Source organism: Poromitra crassiceps (assembly GCF_964638095.1).
Source record: "Poromitra crassiceps genome assembly, chromosome: 3".
In the NCBI taxonomy this organism is placed as follows: domain Eukaryota; kingdom Metazoa; phylum Chordata; class Actinopteri; order Beryciformes; family Melamphaidae; genus Poromitra; species Poromitra crassiceps.
The window spans coordinates 6,529,577-6,550,777 of record NC_139625.1 but is presented as its reverse complement, the minus strand read 5'-3'; the positions used below and the strand labels follow the sequence as shown (position 1 = coordinate 6,550,777).

At 48.3% G+C, this 21,201-nt stretch overlaps 2 protein-coding genes across 4 annotated transcripts in view; both read right to left on the bottom strand.

Annotated features, from left to right (window-relative positions):
* Window positions 1–21,201, bottom strand: part of LOC310774159 (uncharacterized protein) — a 794,006-nt gene that overhangs the window by 693,169 nt on the left and 79,636 nt on the right. The gene's annotated exons all lie outside the window — the stretch shown is intronic.
* Window positions 1–21,201, bottom strand: part of fam184aa (family with sequence similarity 184 member Aa) — a gene marked incomplete at its 5' end in the record, with an annotated part of 110,190 nt that overhangs the window by 42,762 nt on the left and 46,227 nt on the right. Inside the window, 3 exons of the mRNA XM_083634256.1 lie at window positions 2,414–2,535; window positions 5,191–5,352; window positions 5,497–5,619. Of these exons, the coding sequence (XP_083490382.1) occupies window positions 2,414–2,535; window positions 5,191–5,352; window positions 5,497–5,619 (407 nt within the window). The remainder of the gene's footprint in view (window positions 1–2,413; window positions 2,536–5,190; window positions 5,353–5,496; window positions 5,620–21,201) is intronic.

The window sequence follows — 21,201 nt, the reverse complement described above, 5'->3', positions numbered from 1 at the left end:
TGAGTCAGTGGGGCCACTTCTGAGAGGAGGAGACAGGGAGAGAAAACTTCTCCAGAGAGAAGCATATTGGATTCACCACTTACAGACTGAGCATCCTAAGGGTTTAAATGAAGAATTATTGCTCTCTTGTTTCTTGTAAATGGTTTTGATCCCTTGTTTTGATGTGTGTTTTGATATGTGATTGGTCATGCTTACACATTTTGAGATGGGTTTTCTGCTCCTGTCATGCAGTTCGAGACTGAGGAGTTTCCTTAAATTCTTCTCATTTTTCTTATAGGCTACTTCTAATATGCTTCTGGTATTTTTTTTTTTTTTTTTTTATATCATTGTGACAGATACCATTTATACAGATTGAGACTTGTATATATCTACAATTGTCCATATTTATCTATTTTTTTACATTTATTTTGTTCACAGATTTATTGCTTTTAGGATCTGTGAGTGATTTAATCAAGTCATGTTGATGTATTCTGATCAGCTGTGCGGTCATCTTATTTATTTGTTATGTAGGTTCTTGACCACTCTGTTTGTTCTAGATATGTTGAAGATTGATTGATTGATTGATGCATGCACTTTCCACAGCTGGTTTCCATCAGCATGGTCCTGGCTCCTACTTATATGGGTCACACCCACTGTTTGTTGCAACGCTGAGGAAAGCCTGTGAGGCTGAAACGTTCGTTGTATATTTGCTGCTGTGCGTATTAAAAGTTTACACTTTACAGATATCTGAGAGACGCTGGATAGGGACAAATCCAACTGTGGCAGTTCTGAGCGTGTGACCACTCATTACAGGGAGGGCTGACAGCAGTATATATGCATTTACAAGTAAAAACAGCTTTTGCACGGAATGGGACCTTTAAATAAACAATTTCATACTATTTACAATCTTTGCTGAGCAATATTTTTGTACAAAAATAATTAAAGCAGGTCCCAAACTGCCGCAGGTCCCATATTGACGCGGGGTCTGGCTACATATTTTGTCAATTAACGCCGGGCTAATAATTGGTATTTTACGGTATCTGAAACAACTGAGCAAAATATTTCAAAACAATTGTACCGTTGAATGTGACTTGTACAAGTTAACAAGCGTATGTTTCAGTCACTACATAGTCACTATTAAGTACCTGGGAGTCAATATCCACCAGGACCTGACATGGGCCAACCACACCGCCACTGTTGTCAAAAAGGCCCAACAGCGACTACACGGACTCAGGCGCCTGAAGAAATTCGGGCTGAAGCCACAAATCACTATTTAAGTTAAGTTAACTTAAGTTATTAAGTACCTAGGAGTCAATATCCACCAGGACCTGACATGGGCCAACCACACCACCACTGTTGTCAAAAAGGCCCAACAGCGACTACACGGACTCAGGCGCCTGAAGAAATTCGGGCTGAAGCCAAAAATCCTCAGGGACTTCTACAGAGGCACCATTGAAAGCCTGCTGACTGGCTGCTTCACCACCTGGTACGGGAACTGCACCACCACGGACCGCAGGGCGCTAAGAAGGGTGAGGCGCGCGGCCCAGCACGTAACAGGATGTGAGCTGCCAAAACTGCAAGATCTGTACAACCAGCGGTGCCTCAGGAGGTCGCTGAAGATCATCAAAGACACAAACCACCCCCACAACAGCCTGTTCTCCCTGCTACCCTCAGGGAGGAGATACAGGGTCCCAAGAGCACGCACAAATCGCTTGAGGGACAGTTTCTTCCCGCAGGCCACAAGACTCCTTAACATATACAAATAGTGCAGTAGCCGTACTGTACCGCACTGTAGATGCTACCATTATGTATGACTAATGTTCAATAGTATGTTTAATTAGGTATACGCTATTTGCACCTAACAGAATGTTATTATGTTTAATTATGTTTAAAGTATGTTCATGCCATTTGCACTATGGGCAGTGAACACGCCACTGTCTGTGGCGTGTCTTACTGCTTCATTGCTTGTTGCCTCTTGTTTTTATTTATATATCTTTTATTTTTTGCACTATGTTGTAACGGAGTCCACAGCACAAGAATTTCACACGTGATACTTGTACTACGGAGTGACAATAAAAATCTTGAATCTTGAATCTTGAATCTCAGTGGCATTTTGAGAGTAGTTTGAGAGTAGACGCTAACTACTAGCTAGTTGGTAACTACGAACCGCATGCGATGCTGCTTGAACGCTCTTCTCAGACGCGGAGTGATATTGAGTTGTGCGGCTCTGGCCGTGGTATATGCTCATTATACCACAGCTGTGAACCAATCAGATCGCTTGATTTGAGGGACCCGTTTTATAACTGTAATAAATATCACATGCCCGTATAAACTTGCTTCTGTGTTCATTTTATATGTATTATTATTTTTAATATCCGTGAGTGCTTAGGTCTACTTCTGCTTCTCTGATTCAGAAAAATGTAATTTTATTTACCGCAGTGCATCTGTCCATTTTTGGTCCAGGTCATCGGCCATCTTGTCCATCTTCTGTTTCTCCTCCGTTCTGATGGACATCACTCTGGCCTCATGCTGCTGTTTCTGGGTCTCGATTTCCTCCTACACACACACACACACACACACACACACACACACACACACACACACACACACACACATGTATATACCGTAAATTCCGGACTATAAGCCGCACCTTTTTTCCCGTTTTTTGGCCTTTTTTGGCCCCTGCGGCTTATATAACGGTGCGGCTTATCTATGGATTTAAAAAAAAAAAAAAAAAAAAAAAAAAAAAAATCTCTCTTTTTTAGCACTCTTTCTAACTATAAATCCACTTCTGTTTTAATTTCCTCTCTTGCCCTCTTTTCACCACACCGCGGACACTGTGTGCACTGTAAAAAACAACACAGGTGGTGTTGTGTTATGTTGTTTTGTTGAAATGTTAATAAATGGGAGCTTCCTCAAACAGCCATCTCTTTCCCGACAATCCCCTCTGTGCATGAACCCTTACATATGGTAATTAAACATTAAAACACAAAAAAAAAAAAAAAAAAAAAAAACATTAAAACACCCGCGGCTTATAGTCCGGTGCGGCTTATATATGTAAAAAACAGTCAACTTTGCAGGTGCGGCTTATACACCGGTGCGCCTTATAGTCCGGAATTTACGGTAGTTATAATGGTGAAGGACACTCCATTGAGCTATATTAACGCTAACTGTAAAGGCTTTTGCAAGTCCGTATTTTTCGTCCAAAATTGTCGCAAGTTTGAAAATAAATACAACCTCATGTTGTATCACTCACGTTTACACACTGACTCCGAAACATTCATCCGTCATTAAAGTTTTCGGAACAGGTTTGATTTTCTGTATTTTTCACATCAGTCCAAAGCCTTTTTGCGAGCTGTTTGACCCGTGTGTGTCTGTGTTTGTGGGAAGAGACAGAGGAGCGGGCTCCAGTTTGAGCGGAGAGGCAGCTGGAGAGACGTGGTGCTGTCTCCACTCACTGGCCCCTCTCTGCTCCCTCTCACCCGGGGGGCTCCACCTCACTGGCCCCTCTCTGCTCCCTCTCCCCCGGGGGGCTCCACCTCACTGGCCCCCCCTCTGCTCCCTCTCCCCCAGGGAGCTCCACCTCACTGGCCCCTCTCTGCTCCCTCTCACCCGGGGGGCTCCACCTCACTGGCCCCTCTCTGCTCACTCTCACCCGGGGGGCTCCACCTCACTGGCCCCTCTCTGCTCCCTCTCCCCCGGGGGCTCCACCTCACTGGCCCCTCTCTACGCCCTCTCCCCCAGGGAGCTCCACCTCACTGGCCCCTCTCTGCTCCCTCTCCCCGGGGAGCTCCACCTCACTGGCCCCTCTCTGCTCCCTCTCCCCCGGGGGCTCCACCTCACTGGCCCCTCTCTACGCCCTCTCCCCAGGGGGCTCCACCTCACTGGCCCCTCTCTGCTCCCTCTCCCCCGGGGGCTCCACCTCACTGGCCCCTCTCTACGCCCTCTCCCCGGGGGGCTCCACCTCACTGGCCCCTCTCTGCTCCCTCTCCCCGGGGAGCTCCACCTCAATGGCCCCTCTCTGCTCTCTCTCCCCCGGGGAGCTCCACCTCACTGGCCCCCCCTCTGCTCCCTCTCCCCGGGGGGCTCCACCTCACTGGCCCCTCTCTGCTCCCTCTCCCCGGGGGGCTCCACCTCACTGGCCCCTCTCTACTCCCTCTCCCCCAGGGGGCTGCACCTCACTGGCCCCTCCCTGCTCCCTCTCCCCGGGGCACGGTGCTGCAGCACACGACCATGCCACCCCGGCGCCGTGAAGGAGAGTACGGAGCCCTTGTCCAGTGAGATATCGTTACCATTCCCTGACCTGCTGCCATCTGCCTTCTCCAGGCCACATCACCGCTCTGCTGCAGATCAGCTACTACTGCCTGTGTCACCGGTCATGTTGTCAGTGGTGTAGTATAACAAAGTAATAATGCAAGTGGAGGATCGCATAAACGCTACAATGTTGACCAGGAGCGGCCTGCTTCCCCTGGGGATAACGTTAGCTGGGACGCGACCAAAGTGCCACCCGGGTATAGCGGCTTGATCTGTTACAGCAACCAAACAATGATCTAGAAGCATAACGGTAGTAATGTTATATATTAGGCATATTTGCGAGGTTAACCATCGCGTGAGTTGTGCCAGTGGAGCGTACGCCAGACTCAGGAAAAGAGGTTTTTGAAGACCGGGACCTAAAGGTCCAAAACAAAACTCCTGGTCTACACAGCCGTTGTCCTCCCCGCCCTGTTGTATGGAGCCGAGTCATGGACCACCTACAGCACGCACCCGAGAGCACAAGACCACCAAAGATCCCTATGAAAAATCCTGGGAACGCCTCGGCCATCCCCCAGTCAGAGCTGGCTAATGTGGCCAGGGAAAGGGAAGTTTGGGGTCCCTTGCTGGAACTGCTACCTCCGCCACCCGATCCTGGATAAGCGGTTGATGATGGATGGATGGAAGATATTGATAGCTATAATTCATTATTATTAATATTTTATTCTATTATTATTACATTATATTAATACGGACTCTACTCGGACTCTTGCTTGGTGCCTCGGCCTCTAACACTGGGCACTCGACTTGGACTCGAAATATAGGGAGGCAATCACAGGCTGAATAATAAGAGAGGTAAGGAAATGAAGATCAGGCTAGGCCCATACTGCACTGATCTTCTGTTTCTCCTCAAATCAAATCCTACTCTTGCTACTGTAGTAGCCTCAGTAGTGTTCTTACCTGAAGGTCTGTTAACAAGTTGCTGGTTTCTCGGACCCGCGCACGAGTTGCGTCTAGTTCTATCCTGAGTTTCTCCTGAGTCTCCTTCAGACATGTGATATGGGTCTGGGCTGAATTCAGGTTTTGCTCCCCTTCCCTCACCAGCTCCTGGAGATGGGACACCTGGGGGGCGACACCACCACAGAGGTTATGATATCATCAACAGACTTCTTTGTTTCCAGAACATCTCTCAACACCACTCTAAATGGATTCAAATGGATGTGAGCAGTGGCTCTTCTGCCTAGGAAAACCTATATAGTAGGCTACCTCCTGACTGGACATGTTGAGTTTGGCCGACAGCTCCTCCTTCAGGTTGTCCAATTGCTGCTGGAGGTGGTCTCTCTGCTCCTCCAATGAGAGACGCTTGATCTCAAACTCCTGGCTCATTTCCTGGAGAGGAGGAAGAGAAAAAAGGAAGGAAGAGATTGGAGAAAAGCCATTGTAAGAGGGACGAGACTATGATGTCATCAAATGTATTCATTCAGACTATGATGTCATCAAATGTATTCATTCAGTCTATGATGTCATCAAATGTATTCATTCGACCAACAATGGAAGCAGAAATCTTTTTTCAGAACTCATTATTCAAACATCAAGGGAACAGAACAGAAAGGGAATTACCGCAAATCCTCTAATAGTGACCGGGGCCTTTATTTACTGAGCTGCAGAGAGCCCCGGGCCTTTGTTGGAGCCAGGCCTATATTAGAGCAGAGGCCTTTATTTCTTAATATTAAACTCTCATGGACATACTCCTTTAATTTCCTGACTTTTATTGCAAAATATTGCAGAAAACCAAACACAAAGCAAATAAATTAACTTCACAGTTACGGTACGATCAGATCAGTAAACTGGAATACCACAGGTATTAGCAAAATATAACATACCCGGCACATTTAGTGCCCAATGTCACATAAAAACAAAACAAATGGCAGACTGGCCAGTTTTCAGCACAGTCAATAAGAATCAGATTCAGCTTCACAGTGACCTCACAGTGAAAATACGCCCTGTGGCAACAAAACAAATCAGAGAGGCCTGTATTGGAGGGAGGCCTTTATTTGTCCGTGCAGCCCGTGCCCCCGGCCATTATTAGAGTAGAGGCCTTTAATGGAATAGAGGGGATTTACGGTAAACTTAAAGCCCACCTCCAGTCAGTGTTTATTTCTTTCTCTCCCATTTTCTCCCCCAATTGTTCTTGGCCCATCCCCCCCTGCTGTCCCGGGTCATTGACCCACCGCCTCTGCCGATCTGGGGAGAGTTGTAGACTAGCACATGCTTCCTGATTGTGCAGTCGCCAGCCGCTTCTTTTCACCTGTAAATGTAGCGTGTGCGAGGATCACAGTATTCCCCCCAGTTCCCCTCCCTCCGAACCGGCCAGAGGAGGCGCTAGTGCAGCGACCAGGACTCATACTAGGGCTGCACGATATTGGAAAAAACTGGCATTGCAATATTTTTTTATTCTGCGATATATATTGCGATATGAAAAAATACAGGAATTTTCACCAAAAGACTTGAATAGGTCTATCAAGCCTTGCCCGTTTAAGAAGGTGGTCTAGTGGGTAACCTGCATGGTTGACGTAGTAGGAGAGTGTGTTTTTAGCCACAGTTGCAGGATGCTAAGTGAGTAAAGGTACTTTACTTAGTAGGAAAAGAGCTTAGAACGTAACAGAGAGGGCGTGCATTACTGTAGGCTATGAGTTAATTTACCTTACTTGACATTGCATGTTCTGCGATGTGACTATTGCACATGTGCACATTGCGATGACGATGCTGAAACGATATATTGTGCAGCCCTAACTCATACCTCACCAGCTTCCCACCAATTGTGCCTGTACGAACATCGGACCAAGCCGGGAAGTACCGCAATTGAACCCGGGTCTCGGCGGTGGTAAGAGAGTGCTCTTACCATAGATCTTCCATTACTACTGTAGATGATTCACCTCAGGCTCCGCCAATTCTAACAAATGGTCGCAGCAAGTCACCCAAATGGTCACGTGGTCACCTGACCTCTCTCCTGAAGTGTTGTGAGAGGACTGTGCCTGGTGACGCAGGGTTAGTGCTGACCTAGCAAGCTAACTTGAAATAGAGATCGTGAGTTCCCAAACTGCACACAAATCACATATAAACATATAAACATAAAGCTGCCCTGTTATTAGCTCAATACAGTTGAGACTAAGATATTCCATAAAAAAAATCGAGCCACAGATTTAGCTACCACATCAACGAACCTCAGCTTTAGCTTTAGCCAATGGCTCCCTGGTTTAACATGAGTTCCTGTTGCCAAATCTCGCGAGAGTGTGTTGCTGAGATAGAGACAGGTCTTGATCAAGTTTAATTTTCTCCTGATCTGTCTGTCTGAAAAATGCCATTTTAGCGTCAGAATATTCTGAAGATATGTGGCTTCGGAGAATGGGCCGAATATTTACTTTAATGAATATGGGGGCTCAAAATATAGTAGAGTGGAGCACCCCCAAAAAGTTTGAAGAGGTGCAGACTAACGGAAATTCAAAGTAGCATAAAGAAAGGAAGTCGTACATTCAAAAATCTCCTCTGCTGTGTTTAATAAGTCACACAAACATGTTTCTGCGAAAGTGCCTTCATCAGGGTGCAGCACCCTGATGAAGGCAGCATTCTTGCAGAAGCAGGAAAGCTAATGTTTAGGAAAAAATCTTTTCTACTGAAATACCCAAAATATGAAAGAAGGAGGGGAGCTAGCTAAGAACCAACTGAAATCCCATTTGTGTTTTAATGATGCAGTCGTGGCAGTTGTTCGAGTGTGAAGCAGGCGTACATAAATAGCCACGTCATCAAATCCTATGTGGGTCACTCTCCATCCTATGGCTTTTTCTCTTCTCCTCTGTCTACCTCGCAGTCTCCATTCCCGATAGAGCAGAACATTAAAGCAGACTTTAAAGTGCAGATGACGAGGCACTGCACAGCACTGGCTTATATAACATTTCTTTCTGCTCTCCATCTCCTCTATTTTCACATTCTCTCCATCATTCTTTCTCTCTCTCTCTCTCTCTCTCTCTCTCTGAATCTATAAAGGCACATACACACATGTACACTACACACATGCACACGCACACCTCTCTCACACATAGCTCGGAGGCAGGATTTAATGGCAATGAAAATCAGCCAATTAGCAGCATTCAAACAACATGGAGAGGAGGAGTGTATGAGGCAGTCTGTTTCAAACAGCATGGAGAGGAGGAGTGCATGAGGCAGTCTGTTTCAAACAGCATGGAGAGGAGGAGTGCATGAGGCAGTCTGTTTCAAACAGCATGGAGAGGAGGAGTGCATGAGGAAAGTCTGCTTCAAACAGCATGGAGAGGAGGAGTGCATGAGGCAGTCTGTTTCAAACAGCATGGAGAGGAGGAGTGCATGAGGAAAGTCTGCTTCAAACAGCATGGAGAGGAGGAGTGTATGAGGAAAGTCTGCTTCAAACAGCATGGAGAGGAGGAGTGCATGAGGAAAGTCTGCTTCAAACAGCATGGAGAGGAGGAGTGTATGAGGAAAGTCTGCTTCAAACAGCATGGAGAGGAGGAGTGCATGAGGAAAGTCTGCTTCAAACAGCATGGAGAGGAGGAGTGCATGAGGAAAGTCTGTTTCAAACAGCATTGAGAGGAGGAGTGTATGAGGAAAGTCTGCTTCAAACAGCATGGAGAGGAGGAGTGCATGAGGAAAGTCTGCTTCAAACAGCATGGGGAGGAGGAGTGCATGAGGAAAGTCTGTTTCAAACAGCATGGAGAGGAGGAGTGTATGAGGCAGTCTGTTTCAAACAGCATGGAGAGGAGGAGTGTATGAGGAAAGTCTGCTTCAAACAGCATGGAGAGGAGGAGTGCATGAGGAAAGTCTGCTTCAAACAGCATGGAGAGGAGGAGTGCATGAGGAAAGTCTGTTTCAAACAGCATGGAGAGGAGGAGTGCATGAGGAAAGTCTGCTTCAAACAGCATGGAGAGGAGGAGTGTATGAGGAAAGTCTGCTTCAAACAGCATGGAAAGGAGGAGTGCATGAGGAAGGTCTGCTTCAAACAGCATGGAGAGGAGGAGTGTATGAGGAAAGTCTGCTTCAAACAGCATGGAGAGGAGGAGTGCATGAGGAAAGTCTGCTTCAAACAGCATGGAGAGGAGGAGTGTATGAGGAAAGTCTGCTTCAAACAGCATGGAGAGGAGGAGTGTATGAGGAAAGTCTGTTTCAAACAGCATGGAGAGGAGGAGTGCATGAGGAAAGTCTGTTTCAAACAGCATGGAGAGGAGGAGTGTATGAGGAAAGTCTGCTTCAAACAGCATGGAGAGGAGGAGTGCATGAGGAAAGTCTGTTTCAAACAGCATGGAGAGGAGGAGTGCATGAGGAAAGTCTGTTTCAAACAGCATGGAGAGGAGGAGTGCATGAGGAAAGTCTGTTTCAAACAGCATGGAGAGGAGGAGTGCATGAGGAAAGTCTGTTTCAAACAGCATGGAGAGGAGGAGTGCATGAGGAAAGTCTGCTTCAAACAGCATGGAGAGGAGGAGTGCATGAGGAAAGTCTGCTTCAAACAGCACGGAGAGGAGGAGTGTATGAGGAAAGTCTGTTTCAAACAGCATGGAGAGGAGGAGTGTATGAGGAAAGTCTGCTTCAAACAGCATGGAGAGGAGGAGTGTATGAGGAAAGTCTGTTTCAAACAGCATGGAGAGGAGGAGTGTATGAGGAAAGTCTGCTTCAAACAGCATGGAGAGGAGGAGTGTATGAGGAAAGTCTGCTTCAAACAGCATGGAGAGGAGGAGTGCATGAGGAAAGTCTGCTTCAAACAGCATGGAGAGGAGGAGTGCATGAGGAAAGTCTGCTTCAAACAGCATGGAGAGGAGGAGTGCATGAGGAAAGTCTGCTTCAAACAGCATGGAGAGGAGGAGTGCATGAGGAAAGTCTGTTTCAAACAGCATGGAGAGGAGGAGTGCATGAGGAAAGTCTGTTTCAAACAGCATGGAGAGGAGGAGTGCATGAGGAAAGTCTGCTTCAAACACCATGGAGAGGAGGAGTGCATGAGGAAAGTTCAAGATTCAAGATTCAAGATTTTTATTGTCACTCCATGGTACAAGTATCACGTGTGAAATTCTTGTGCTGTGGACTCCGTTTACAACATATAGTACAAATATAACACAAATATAACAGGGCATATGGGTGCAAAAACAACAAGAGACACACAAGCAATAAGGCAGTATAGTGATAAGACAAGTCAGAGACAGTGGCATATTCACTGCACATAGGTGCACATGTCGGGTGCATACTTTAGACGTGCTTAAACATTTTAAATTCTGCGTATTTGACATACAAGTGCAAATAACATATTCCTTATTAAACATACAATTAAACTCGGCATTTTAAATTCGGCGTATTTGACATACAGGTGCAAATAGCATATTCCTTATTAAACATACAATTAAACGTTAGACATACGTAATGGTAGCAGCTACAGTACGGTACAGTGCGGCTACTACACTATTTGTGTATGTTAAGGAGTCTCGTGGCCTGCGGGAAGAAACTGTTCCTCAAGCGATTTGTGCGTGCTTTCGGAACCCTGTATCTTCTCCCTGAGGGTAGCAGGGAGAACAGGCTGTTGTGGGGATGGTTTGTGTCTTTGATGATCTTCAGGGACCTCCTGAGGCACCGCTGTTTATACAGTTCATGCAGATCTGGCAACTCACATGCTGTTACGTGCTGTGCCGCGCGTCTCACTCTCCGTAGCGCCCTGCGGTCCATGGTGGTACAGTTCCCGTACCAGGTGGTGAAGCCGCCAGTCAGCAGGCTTTCAATGGTGCCTCTGTAGAAGTCCCTGATGATTTCTTTCCTTAGCCCAAATTTCTTCAGGCGCTTGAGTCCGTGTATTCGCTGTTGGGCCTTTTTGACGACAGTGGCGGTGTGGCCGGCCCAAGTCAGGTCCTGGTGGATATTGACTCCCAGGTACTTGAAGCTGTCCACCCTTTCCACCACTGTGCCGTTGATGGTGATTGGGGGGTGTGCGCCCCCCCCCCTCCTGTAGTCTACAATGATCTCCTTGGTCTTGGAGACGTTCAGAGAGAGGTGGTTGTCCTGGCACCATTGTTCCAGGGCCCCCACCTCCTCTCTGTAGGCCGTCTCGTCGCTCCCCGAGATCAGCCCCACGACTGCTGTGTCGTCTGCAAACTTCACGATGGTGTTAGAGGTTTGAGTCGCCACGCAGTCGTGGGTGTAGAGGTCGTACCAGAAGGGGCTGGAGACGCACCCCTGGGGCGCTCCTATGCTGATGGTCAGTGGGGAGGAGGTGAGGTTGCCCACCCTCACCACCTGGCGGCGGTCTGTCAGGAAATCCAGGATCCAGTCGCACATTGCTGTGTTAAGTCCCAGGTCCTTGAGCTTGCATACCAGCCTGGAGGGTACTATGGTGTTGAATGCTGAGCTGTAGTCCACGAACAGCATTCTTACGTAGGTGTCCTTCCCCTCCAGGTGGGACAGGGCGGTGTGGAGCACGTGTGCTACTGCATCCGCTGTGCTCCTGTTGGGGCGGTATGCGAATTGTAGCGGGTCGTGGTCCGGGGGGAGTGTGGGGCGGATCTTGGATATGACCAGCTTTTCAAAGCACTTGCTGGCTATTGGTGTGAGGGCTATTGGGCGCCAGTCGTTGAGGCTGGTCACTTTCTGCTGCTTGGGAATGGGGATGATTGTCGCTGCTTTGAAGCAGGAGGGAACTCGTCGGAGGGAGAGAGACTGGTTGAAAATGTCTGTGAATACGCCTGCCAGCTGGTGGGCGCAGGCCTTGAGGACCCGCCCGGGGATGCCGTCCGGGCCGGCCGCCTTGCGAGGGTTGATACGCAGGAACGACCGGCGCACCTCCTCCTCAGTGATGGTGAGAGGGCGGTCTGGGTCTGTGGGGGGGGGGAGGTGGGTGGGGTTGGTGGTTAGGTGGGGATGGGAGGGGGTGGGGGTGCTGAGGGGTGGGGGGGAGGGGAGGGCAGTGGGGGGGGAGAGGAGGAGGGGTGGTGGGGGGACGGAGGGGGGGAGTGGTGGTGGTGGGGGGGGAGGAGAGGAGTGGAGGGGTGGTGGGGGGAGAGAGGTGGCAGGGGGGGAGGAGAGGAGGTGGCAGGGGGGGGAGGAGAGGAGGGGGGGTGGTGGGGGAGGAGAGGAGGAGGGAGGGGGGGGTGGTGGGGGGGAGGAGAGGGGTGGGAGAGGAGGAGGGGAGGCGCTCTGGCAGAGGGGTCGAACCTGGCATAGAACGCGTTGAGTTCGTCTGGCAGGGTGGGTGACTCGTTGTTGTTTTGCTGTTTTACCCCTTTGAAGTCAGTGGCAGCATGGAGTCCTCTCCACAGGTGTCTGGGGTTGTTGGAGTCCAGTTTTGCCTCCAGCTGCCTTCCATATTCTCTCCGCGCTTTTTTTATTGTAGCTCGGAGGGCGTATTTCGTCTGCTTGTATTGTTCTGGGGTCCCGGACTTGAAGGCGGTGGTCCGGGCGTGGAGTGCAGCCCGGACATCACAGTTAATCCAGCGTTTCTGGTTTGGCATTATTTTGGTTATTTTTTGGGGGATTATGTCCTCTGTGCATTTTTGTATGAAGCCTGTTACCGTGTCTGCATAATCGTCCAGGTCTCCTGCAGCCTTGAACTCTTCCCATGCTGTTTGGTCGAAACAGTCTCTCAGGATGTCCTCTGATTGGTCTGACCAGCAGTGGGCGGTTCGGAAGGTCGGGGGGTGTCGCTTGAGCTGCTGTTGATACCTGGGAACAAGCAGGATGGAGGCATGGTCCGATCTGCCGAAGGGGGGGCGGGGTGTAGCCTTGTAACAGTGTTTGATGTTCGTGTAACACTGGTCCAGTGTGCGTTCTCCCCTTGTGTGGAAGTTGATGTGCTGATGGAGTGAGGGCAAGCGTTTCCTCAGGTTGACTCTATTGAAGTCGCCTGCCAGGATCATTGCTGTTTCCAGTTGTTTGAGCTCCTGTGCGCTGATCGCGCGGTGGAGTTCCTTGACTGCGTTTGTTGCGTTGGCTTGGGGGGGGATATAAACTGCAGCAAGAGTGACTGACGTGAATTCCCTCGGACTATGATACGGTACACATTGGAGCATAACGTATTCCAAGTCCGCTGTGCAGTGCGTTTCGATGTTAGTGGTATTCGTGCACCAGTTATTGTTTATCATCAGACAGACGCCGCCGCCTCTCGCTTTCCCGGAGCGCTCCTGGTCTCTATCCGCTCTGTGTATACTGAAGCCTGGGATAGCGATGGCCTGATCCGTAGTGTCGGCTGAAAGCCAGGTCTCAGTCAAACATATAACGTTGCATCTCGCTATGTCCTTTTGAAACTGTGCCCGTGCTCTCAGTTCACATAACTTATTTTCCAGTGATTGAACATTAGCCAGGAGAATGCTGGGCATTGGTGGCTTATGCGGTCTCCTTCTCTGTCGTGCAAGAAGACGTCTGCTTCAAACAGCATGGAGAGGAGGAGTGCATGAGGAAAGTCTGCTTCAAACAGCATGGAGAGGAGGAGTGCATGAGGAAAGTCTGCTTCAAACAGCATGGAGAGGAGGAGTGCATGAGGAAAGTCTGCTTCAAACAGCATGGAGAGGAGGAGTGCATGAGGAAAGTCTGCTTCAAACAGCATGGAGAGGAGGAGTGTATGAGGAAAGTCTGTTTCAAACAGCATGGAGAGGAGGAGTGCATGAGGAAAGTCTGCTTCAAACAGCATGGAGAGGAGGAGTGCATGAGGAAAGTCTGTTTCAAACAGCATGGAGAGGAGGAGTGTATGAGGAAAGTGTTTCAAACAGCATGGAGAGGAGGAGTGCATGAGGAAAGTCTGCTTCAAACAGCATGGAGAGGAGGAGTGCATGAGGAAAGTCTGCTTCAAACAGCATGGAGAGGAGGAGTGCATGAGGAAAGTCTGCTTCAAAACCATGGAGAGGAGGAGTGCATGAGGAAAGTGTTTCAAACAGCATGGAGAGGAGGAGTGCATGAGGAAAGTCTGCTTCAAAACCATGGAGAGGAGGAGTGCATGAGGAAAGTGTTTCAAACAGCATGGAGAGGAGGAGTGCATGAGGAAAGTCTGCTTCAAAACCATGGAGAGGAGGAGTGCATGAGGAAAGTCTGCTTCAAACAGCATGGAGAGGAGGAGTGCATGAGGAAAGTCTGCTTCAAAACCATGGAGAGGAGGAGTGCATGAGGAAAGTGTTTCAAACAGCATGGAGAGGAGGAGTGCATGAGGAAAGTCTGCTTCAAACAGCATGGAGAGGAGGAGTGCATGAGGAAAGTCTGCTTCAAACAGCATGGAGAGGAGGAGTGCATGAGGAAAGTCTGTTTCAAACAGCATGGAGAGGAGGAGTGCATGAGGAAAGTCTGCTTCAAAACCATGGAGAGGAGGAGTGTATGAGGAAAGTCTGCTTCAAACAGCATGGAGAGGAGGAGTGTATGAGGAAAGTCTGCTTCAAACAGCATGGAGAGGAGGAGTGTATGAGGAAAGTCTGCTTCAAACAGCATGGAGAGGAGGAGTGTATGAGGAAAGTCTGTTTCAAACAGCATGGAGAGGAGGAGTGTATGAGGAAAGTCTGCTTCAAACAGCATGGAGAGGAGGAGTGTATGAGGAAAGTCTGCTTCAAACAGCATGGAGAGGAGGAGTGCATGAGGAAAGTCTGCTTCAAACAGCATGGAGAGGAGGAGTGTATGAGGAAAGTCTGCTTCAAACAGCATGGAGAGGAGGAGTGTATGAGGAAAGTCTGTTTCAAACAGCATGGAGAGGAGGAGTGCATGAGGAAAGTCTGCTTCAAACAGCATGGAGAGGAGGAGTGTATGAGGAAAGTCTGCTTCAAAACCATGGAGAGGAGGAGTGTATGAGGAAAGTCTGCTTCAAACAGCATGGAGAGGAGGAGTGCATGAGGAAAGTCTGCTTCAAACAGCATGGAGAGGAGGAGTGCATGAGGAAAGTCTGCTTCAAAACCATGGAGAGGAGGAGTGCATGAGGAAAGTCTGCTTCAAACAGCATGGAGAGGAGGAGTGTATGAGGAAAGTCTGCTTCAAACAGCATGGAGAGGAGGAGTGTATGAGGAAAGTCTGCTTCAAACAGCATGGAGAGGAGGAGTGTATGAGGAAAGTCTGCTTCAAACAGCATGGAGAGGAGGAGTGTATGAGGAAAGTCTGTTTCAAACAGCATGGAGAGGAGGAGTGTATGAGGAAAGTCTGCTTCAAACAGCATGGAGAGGAGGAGTGTATGAGGAAAGTCTGTTTCAAACAGCATGGAGAGGAGGAGTGTATGAGGAAAGTCTGCTTCAAACAGCATGGAGAGGAGGAGTGCATGAGGAAAGTCTGCTTCAAACAGCATGGAGAGGAGGAGTGCATGAGGAAAGTCTGCTTCAAACAGCATGGAGAGGAGGAGTGTATGAGGAAAGTCTGCTTCAAACAGCATGGAGAGGAGGAGTGTATGAGGAAAGTCTGTTTCAAACAGCATGGAGAGGAGGAGTGTATGAGGAAAGTCTGCTTCAAACAGCATGGAGAGGAGGAGTGTATGAGGAAAGTCTGTTTCAAACAGCATGGAGAGGAGGAGTGTATGAGGAAAGTCTGCTTCAAACAGCATGGAGAGGAGGAGTGCATGAGGAAAGTCTGCTTCAAACAGCATGGAGAGGAGTGTATGAGGAAGGTCTGCTTCAAACAGCATGGAGAGGAGGAGTGCATGAGGAAAGTCTGCTTCAAACAGCATGGAGAGGAGGAGTGTATGAGGAAAGTCTGCTTCAAACAGCATGGAGAGGAGGAGTGTATGAGGAAAGTCTGTTTCAAACAGCATGGAGAGGAGGAGTGCATGAGGAAAGTCTGCTTCAAACAGCATGGAGAGGAGGAGTGTATGAGGAAAGTCTGCTTCAAACAGCATGGAGAGGAGGAGTGTATGAGGAAAGTCTGCTTCAAACAGCATGGAGAGGAGGAGTGTATGAGGAAAGTCTGCTTCAAACAGCATGGAGAGGAGGAGTGCATGAGGCAGTCTGCTTCAAACAGCATGGAGAGGAGGAGTGTATGAGGAAAGTCTGCTTCAAACAGCATGGAGAGGAGGAGTGCATGAGGAAAGTCTGCTTCAAACAGCATGGAGAGGAGGAGTGCATGAGGAAAGTCTGTTTCAAACAGCATGGAGAGGAGGAGTGCATGAGGAAAGTCTGCTTCAAACAGCATGGAGAGGAGGAGTGTATGAGGAAAGTCTGTTTCAAACAGCATGGAGAGGAGGAGTGCATGAGGAAAGTCTGCTTCAAACAGCATGGAGAGGAGGAGTGCATGAGGCAGTCTGCTTCAAACAGCATGGAGAGGAGGAGTGTATGAGGAAAGTCTGCTTCAAACAGCATGGAGAGGAGGAGTGTATGAGGAAAGTCTGTTTCAAACAGCATGGAGAGGAGGAGTGCATGAGGAAAGTCTGCTTCAAACTAGGGGTCGACCGATATGGGTTTTTCAGGGCCGATATCGATATCGATTATCGGCAATGAAAGACACCGATAACCGATATTTTGGAACCGATATATGTTTGCAGTAAAAATTTAAATCTTGGTGTCAAAATTTAGAATAACACGACCCGTTGTTGAAATTCATTTTCTTCAGTTTATCCAACTACAATATTATTTGAAAATATTCACTCTATTAATATTGATATGAATCAAAGTGTATGTGTGTGTGTGTGTGTGTGTGTGTGTGTGTGTGTGTGTGTGTGTGTGTGTGTGTGTGTGTGTGTGTGTGTGTGTTTGTTCAATCTAGTGGAGACTTGGGCACATTATCAAGATAAAGCTGTGGACTTATACTTTTAACAAACTAACACCGACTCACTACAGTAACAAAATAATAGAGGGTTTCCCTCCGCTTACACCTGACACTAACCTCACCCCCAGGCTCTCAAAGGAGAATACTGAAACAAACACGTTCATCCGTGCATCCGCTGATGTAATGTCTCATCCTCGTTTATTCGGTTCCTTGTTTCAAGCAGAGAGAGAGTCAGAGAGAGCAGAAAAAAAGTCCGCTGCAGCTTGCCCAGACATGCCTGCCTGCCAATGTATTTTTCGGACACGCAGCCGACTGGATCAATAAAACAGCTTCGCTACTGACAACCATGGCCATTTGATTCAAAAAGAGCGACGCTACACCGTGGACACGCACGCTACTATGGAATTAAAAACTAGTGCCCCATACACTGCTTTGTGAGGTTACTAGGCTATTTTGCCCTCTTCAACAGCGGTGGACGGTGATAAGTTTGAGTTGCACTTGCACAGCAGGCACCAACGTTACTCAAAGATATATGCTATCAGTACACAAATAATCTCTGTTATCTTATCGTTATCACTGCAACAATCATCTCTCTCACTTATAGACAGACCTATCTCCACACACTTTGCACTGTGCGTGTGCGAGGCTGCGCTTCATACGAATCGCTCATAAGATCGTGGTGTTTTTGAAATGTCAGCGTAGGTAATTATTATGTATATTAACTTTAGTACAACTTCGGCATGGCAATATCTGCAGCTTTACCTTAACACTGTGACTGTCACACAGTCGCAACAGCCAACTAGTCAAGTCCGCTGTCCGCTCCAGAGGCAGCACAGCTCAGACGGCCACTGCCTGCCTCTGTGCAGGCTGGAGCACTGAGGTGTCAGATTTCATCTCTGAGCAGCTCTCTGATAGGCTATTGCTCGATGTGTAACCAATCAGATAGCGCTGTGGGAGGGACATTGCTCCAGATCACACAGAGGGAACTACAGTACTGTAGGAGAGGCTCCTTCCAGCCGCAGCAGCTGCAAATTAGCGCATTTTTTTATTGAATTATTATATCGGCAAACAGCCAATGAAAATGCCGATACAGATAATCGGCAAAATGTTGAATATCGGCCATAATAATCGGCCAAACCGATAATCGGTCGACCCCTACTTCAAACAGCATGGAGAGGAGGAGTGCATGAGGCAGTCTGCTTCAAACAGCATGGAGAGGAGGAGTGTATGAGGAAAGTCTGCTTCAAACAGCATGGAGAGGAGGAGTGTATGAGGAAAGTCTGTTTCAAACAGCATGGAGAGGAGGAGTGCATGAGGAAAGTCTGCTTCAAACAGCATGGAGAGGAGGAGTGCATGAGGAAAGTCTGTTTCAAACAACATGGAGAGGAGGAGTGTATGAGGAAAGTCTGTTTCAAACAGCATGGAGAGGAGGAGTGCATGAGGAAAGTCTGCTTCAAACAGCATGGAGAGGAGGAGTGCATGAGGAAAGTCTGTTTCAAACAGCATGGAGAGGAGGAGTGTATGAGGAAAGTCTGTTTCAAACAGCATGGAGAGGAGGAGTGCATGAGGAAAGTCTGCTTCAAACAGCATGAGAGGAGGAGTGCATGAGGCAGTCTGCTTCAAACAGCATGGAGAGGAGGAGTGTATGAGGAAAGTCTGTTTCAAACAGCATGGAGAGGAGGAGTGCATGAGGAAAGTCTGCTTCAAACAGCATGGAGAGGAGGAGTGCATGAGGAAAGTCTGCTTCAAACAGCATGGAGAGGAGGAGTGCATGAGGAAAGTCTGTTTCAAACAGCATGGAGAGGAGGAGTGTATGAGGAAAGTCTGCTTCAAACAGCATGGAGAGGAGGAGTGCATGAGGAAAGTCTGCTTCAAACAGCATGGAGAGGAGGAGTGCATGAGGAAAGTCTGTTTCAAACAGCATGGAGAGGAGGAGTGCATGAGGAAAGTCTGTTTCAAACAGCATGGAGAGGAGGAGTGCATGAGGAAAGTCTGCTTCAAACAGCATGGAGAGGAGGAGTGCATGAGGAAAGTCTGCTTCAAACAGCATGGAGAGGAGGAGTGCATGAGGAAAGTCTGCTTCAAACAGCATGGAGAGGAGGAGTGCATGAGGAAAGTCTGTTTCAAACAGCATGGAGAGGAGGAGTGTATGAGGAAAGTCTGCTTCAAACAGCATGGAGAGGAGGAGTGCATGAGGAAAGTCTGCTTCAAACAGCATGGAGAGGAGGAGTGCATGAGGAAAGTCTGCTTCAAACAGCATGGAGAGGAGGAGTGCATGAGGAAAGTCTGCTTCAAACAGCATGGAGAGGAGGAGTGCATGAGGAAAGTCTGTTTCAAACAGCATGGAGAGGAGGAGTGTATGAGGAAAGTCTGCTTCAAACAGCATGGAGAGGAGGAGTGCATGAGGAAAGTCTGTTTCAAACAGCATGGAGAGGAGGAGTGTATGAGGAAAGTCTGTTTCAAACAGCATGGAGAGGAGGAGTACATGAGGAAAGTCTGTTTCAAACAGCATGGAGAGGAGGAGTGCATGAGGAAAGTCTGCTTCAAACAGCATGGAGAGGAGGAGTGCATGAGGAAAGTCTGTTTCAAACAGCATGGAGAGGAGGAGTGCATGAGGAAAGTCTGTCTCAAACAGCATGGAGAGGAGGAGTGCATGAGGAAAGTCTGTTTCAAACAGCATGGAGAGGAGGAGTGCATGAGGAAAGTCTGTTTCAAACAGCATGGAGAGGAGGAGTACATGAGGAAAGTCTGTTTCAAACAGCATGGAGAGGAGGAGTGCATGAGGAAAGTCTGCTTCAAACAGCATGGAGAGGAGGAGTGCATGAGGAAAGTCTGTTTCAAACAGCATGGAGAGGAGGAGTGCATGAGGAAAGTCTGCTTCAAACAGCATGGAGAGGAGGAGTGCATGAGGAAAGTCTGCTTCAAACAGCATGGAGAGGAGGAGTGTATGAGGAAAGTCTGTTTCAAACAGCATGGAGAGGAGGAGTGCATGAGGAAAGTCTGCTTCAAACAGCATGGAGAGGAGGAGTGCATGAGGAAAGTCTGTTTCAAACAGCATGGAGAGGAGGAGTGTATGAGGAAAGTCTGTTTCAAACAGCATGGAGAGGAGGAGTGCATGAGGAAAGTCTGCTTCAAACAGCATGGAGAGGAGGAGTGCATGAGGAAAGTCTGCTTCAAACAGCATGGAGAGGAGGAGTGCATGAGGAAAGTCTGCTTCAAACAGCATGAAGAGGAGGAGTGCATGAGGAAAGTCTGCTTCAAACAGCATGGAGAGGAGGAGTGCATGAGGAAAGTCTGCTTCAAACAGCATGGAGAGGAGGAGTGTATGAGGAAAGTCTGTTTCAAACAGCATGGAGAGGAGGAGTGCATGAGGAAAGTCTGCTTCAAACAGCATGGAGAGGAGGAGTGCATGAGGAAAGTCTGTTTCAAACAGCATGGAGAGGAGGAGTGCATGAGGAAAGTCTGCTTCAAACAGCATGGAGAGGAGGAGTGTATGAGGAAAGTCTGCTTCAAACAGCATGGAGAGGAGGAGTGCATGAGGAAAGTCTGCTTCAAACAGCATGGAGAGGAGGAGTGCATGAGGAAAGTCTGTTTCAAACAGCATGGAGAGGAGGAGTGCATGAGGAAAGTCTGTTTCAAACAGCATGGAGAGGAGGAGTGCATGAGGAAAGTCTGTTTCAAACAGCATGGAGAGGAGGAGTGCATGAGGAAAGTCTGCTTCAAACAGCATGGAGAGGAGGAGTGCATGAGGAAAGTCTGTTTCAAACAGCATGGAGAGGAGGAGTGTATGAGGAAAGTCTGTTTCAAACAGCATGGAGAGGAGGAGTGCATGAGGAAAGTCTGCTTCAAACAGCATGGAGAGGAGGAGTGCATGAGGAAAGTCTGCTTCAAACAGCATGGAGAGGAGGAGTGCATGAGGAAAGTCTGCTTCAAACAGCATGGAGAGGAGGAGTGTATGAGGAAAGTCTGTGTCAAACAGCATGGAGAGGAGGAGTGTATGAGGAAAGTCTGCTTCAAACAGCATGGAGAGGAGGAGTGTATGAGGAAAGTCTGTTTCAAACAGCATGGAGAGGAGGAGTGCATGAGGAAAGTCTGTTTCAAACAGCATGGAGAGGAGGAGTGTATGAGGAAAGTCTGCTTCAAACAGCATGGAGAGGAGGAGTGCATGAGGAAAGTCTGCTTCAAACAGCATGGAGAGGAGGAGTGTATGAGGAAAGTCTGCTTCAAACAGCATGGAGAGGAGGAGTGTATGAG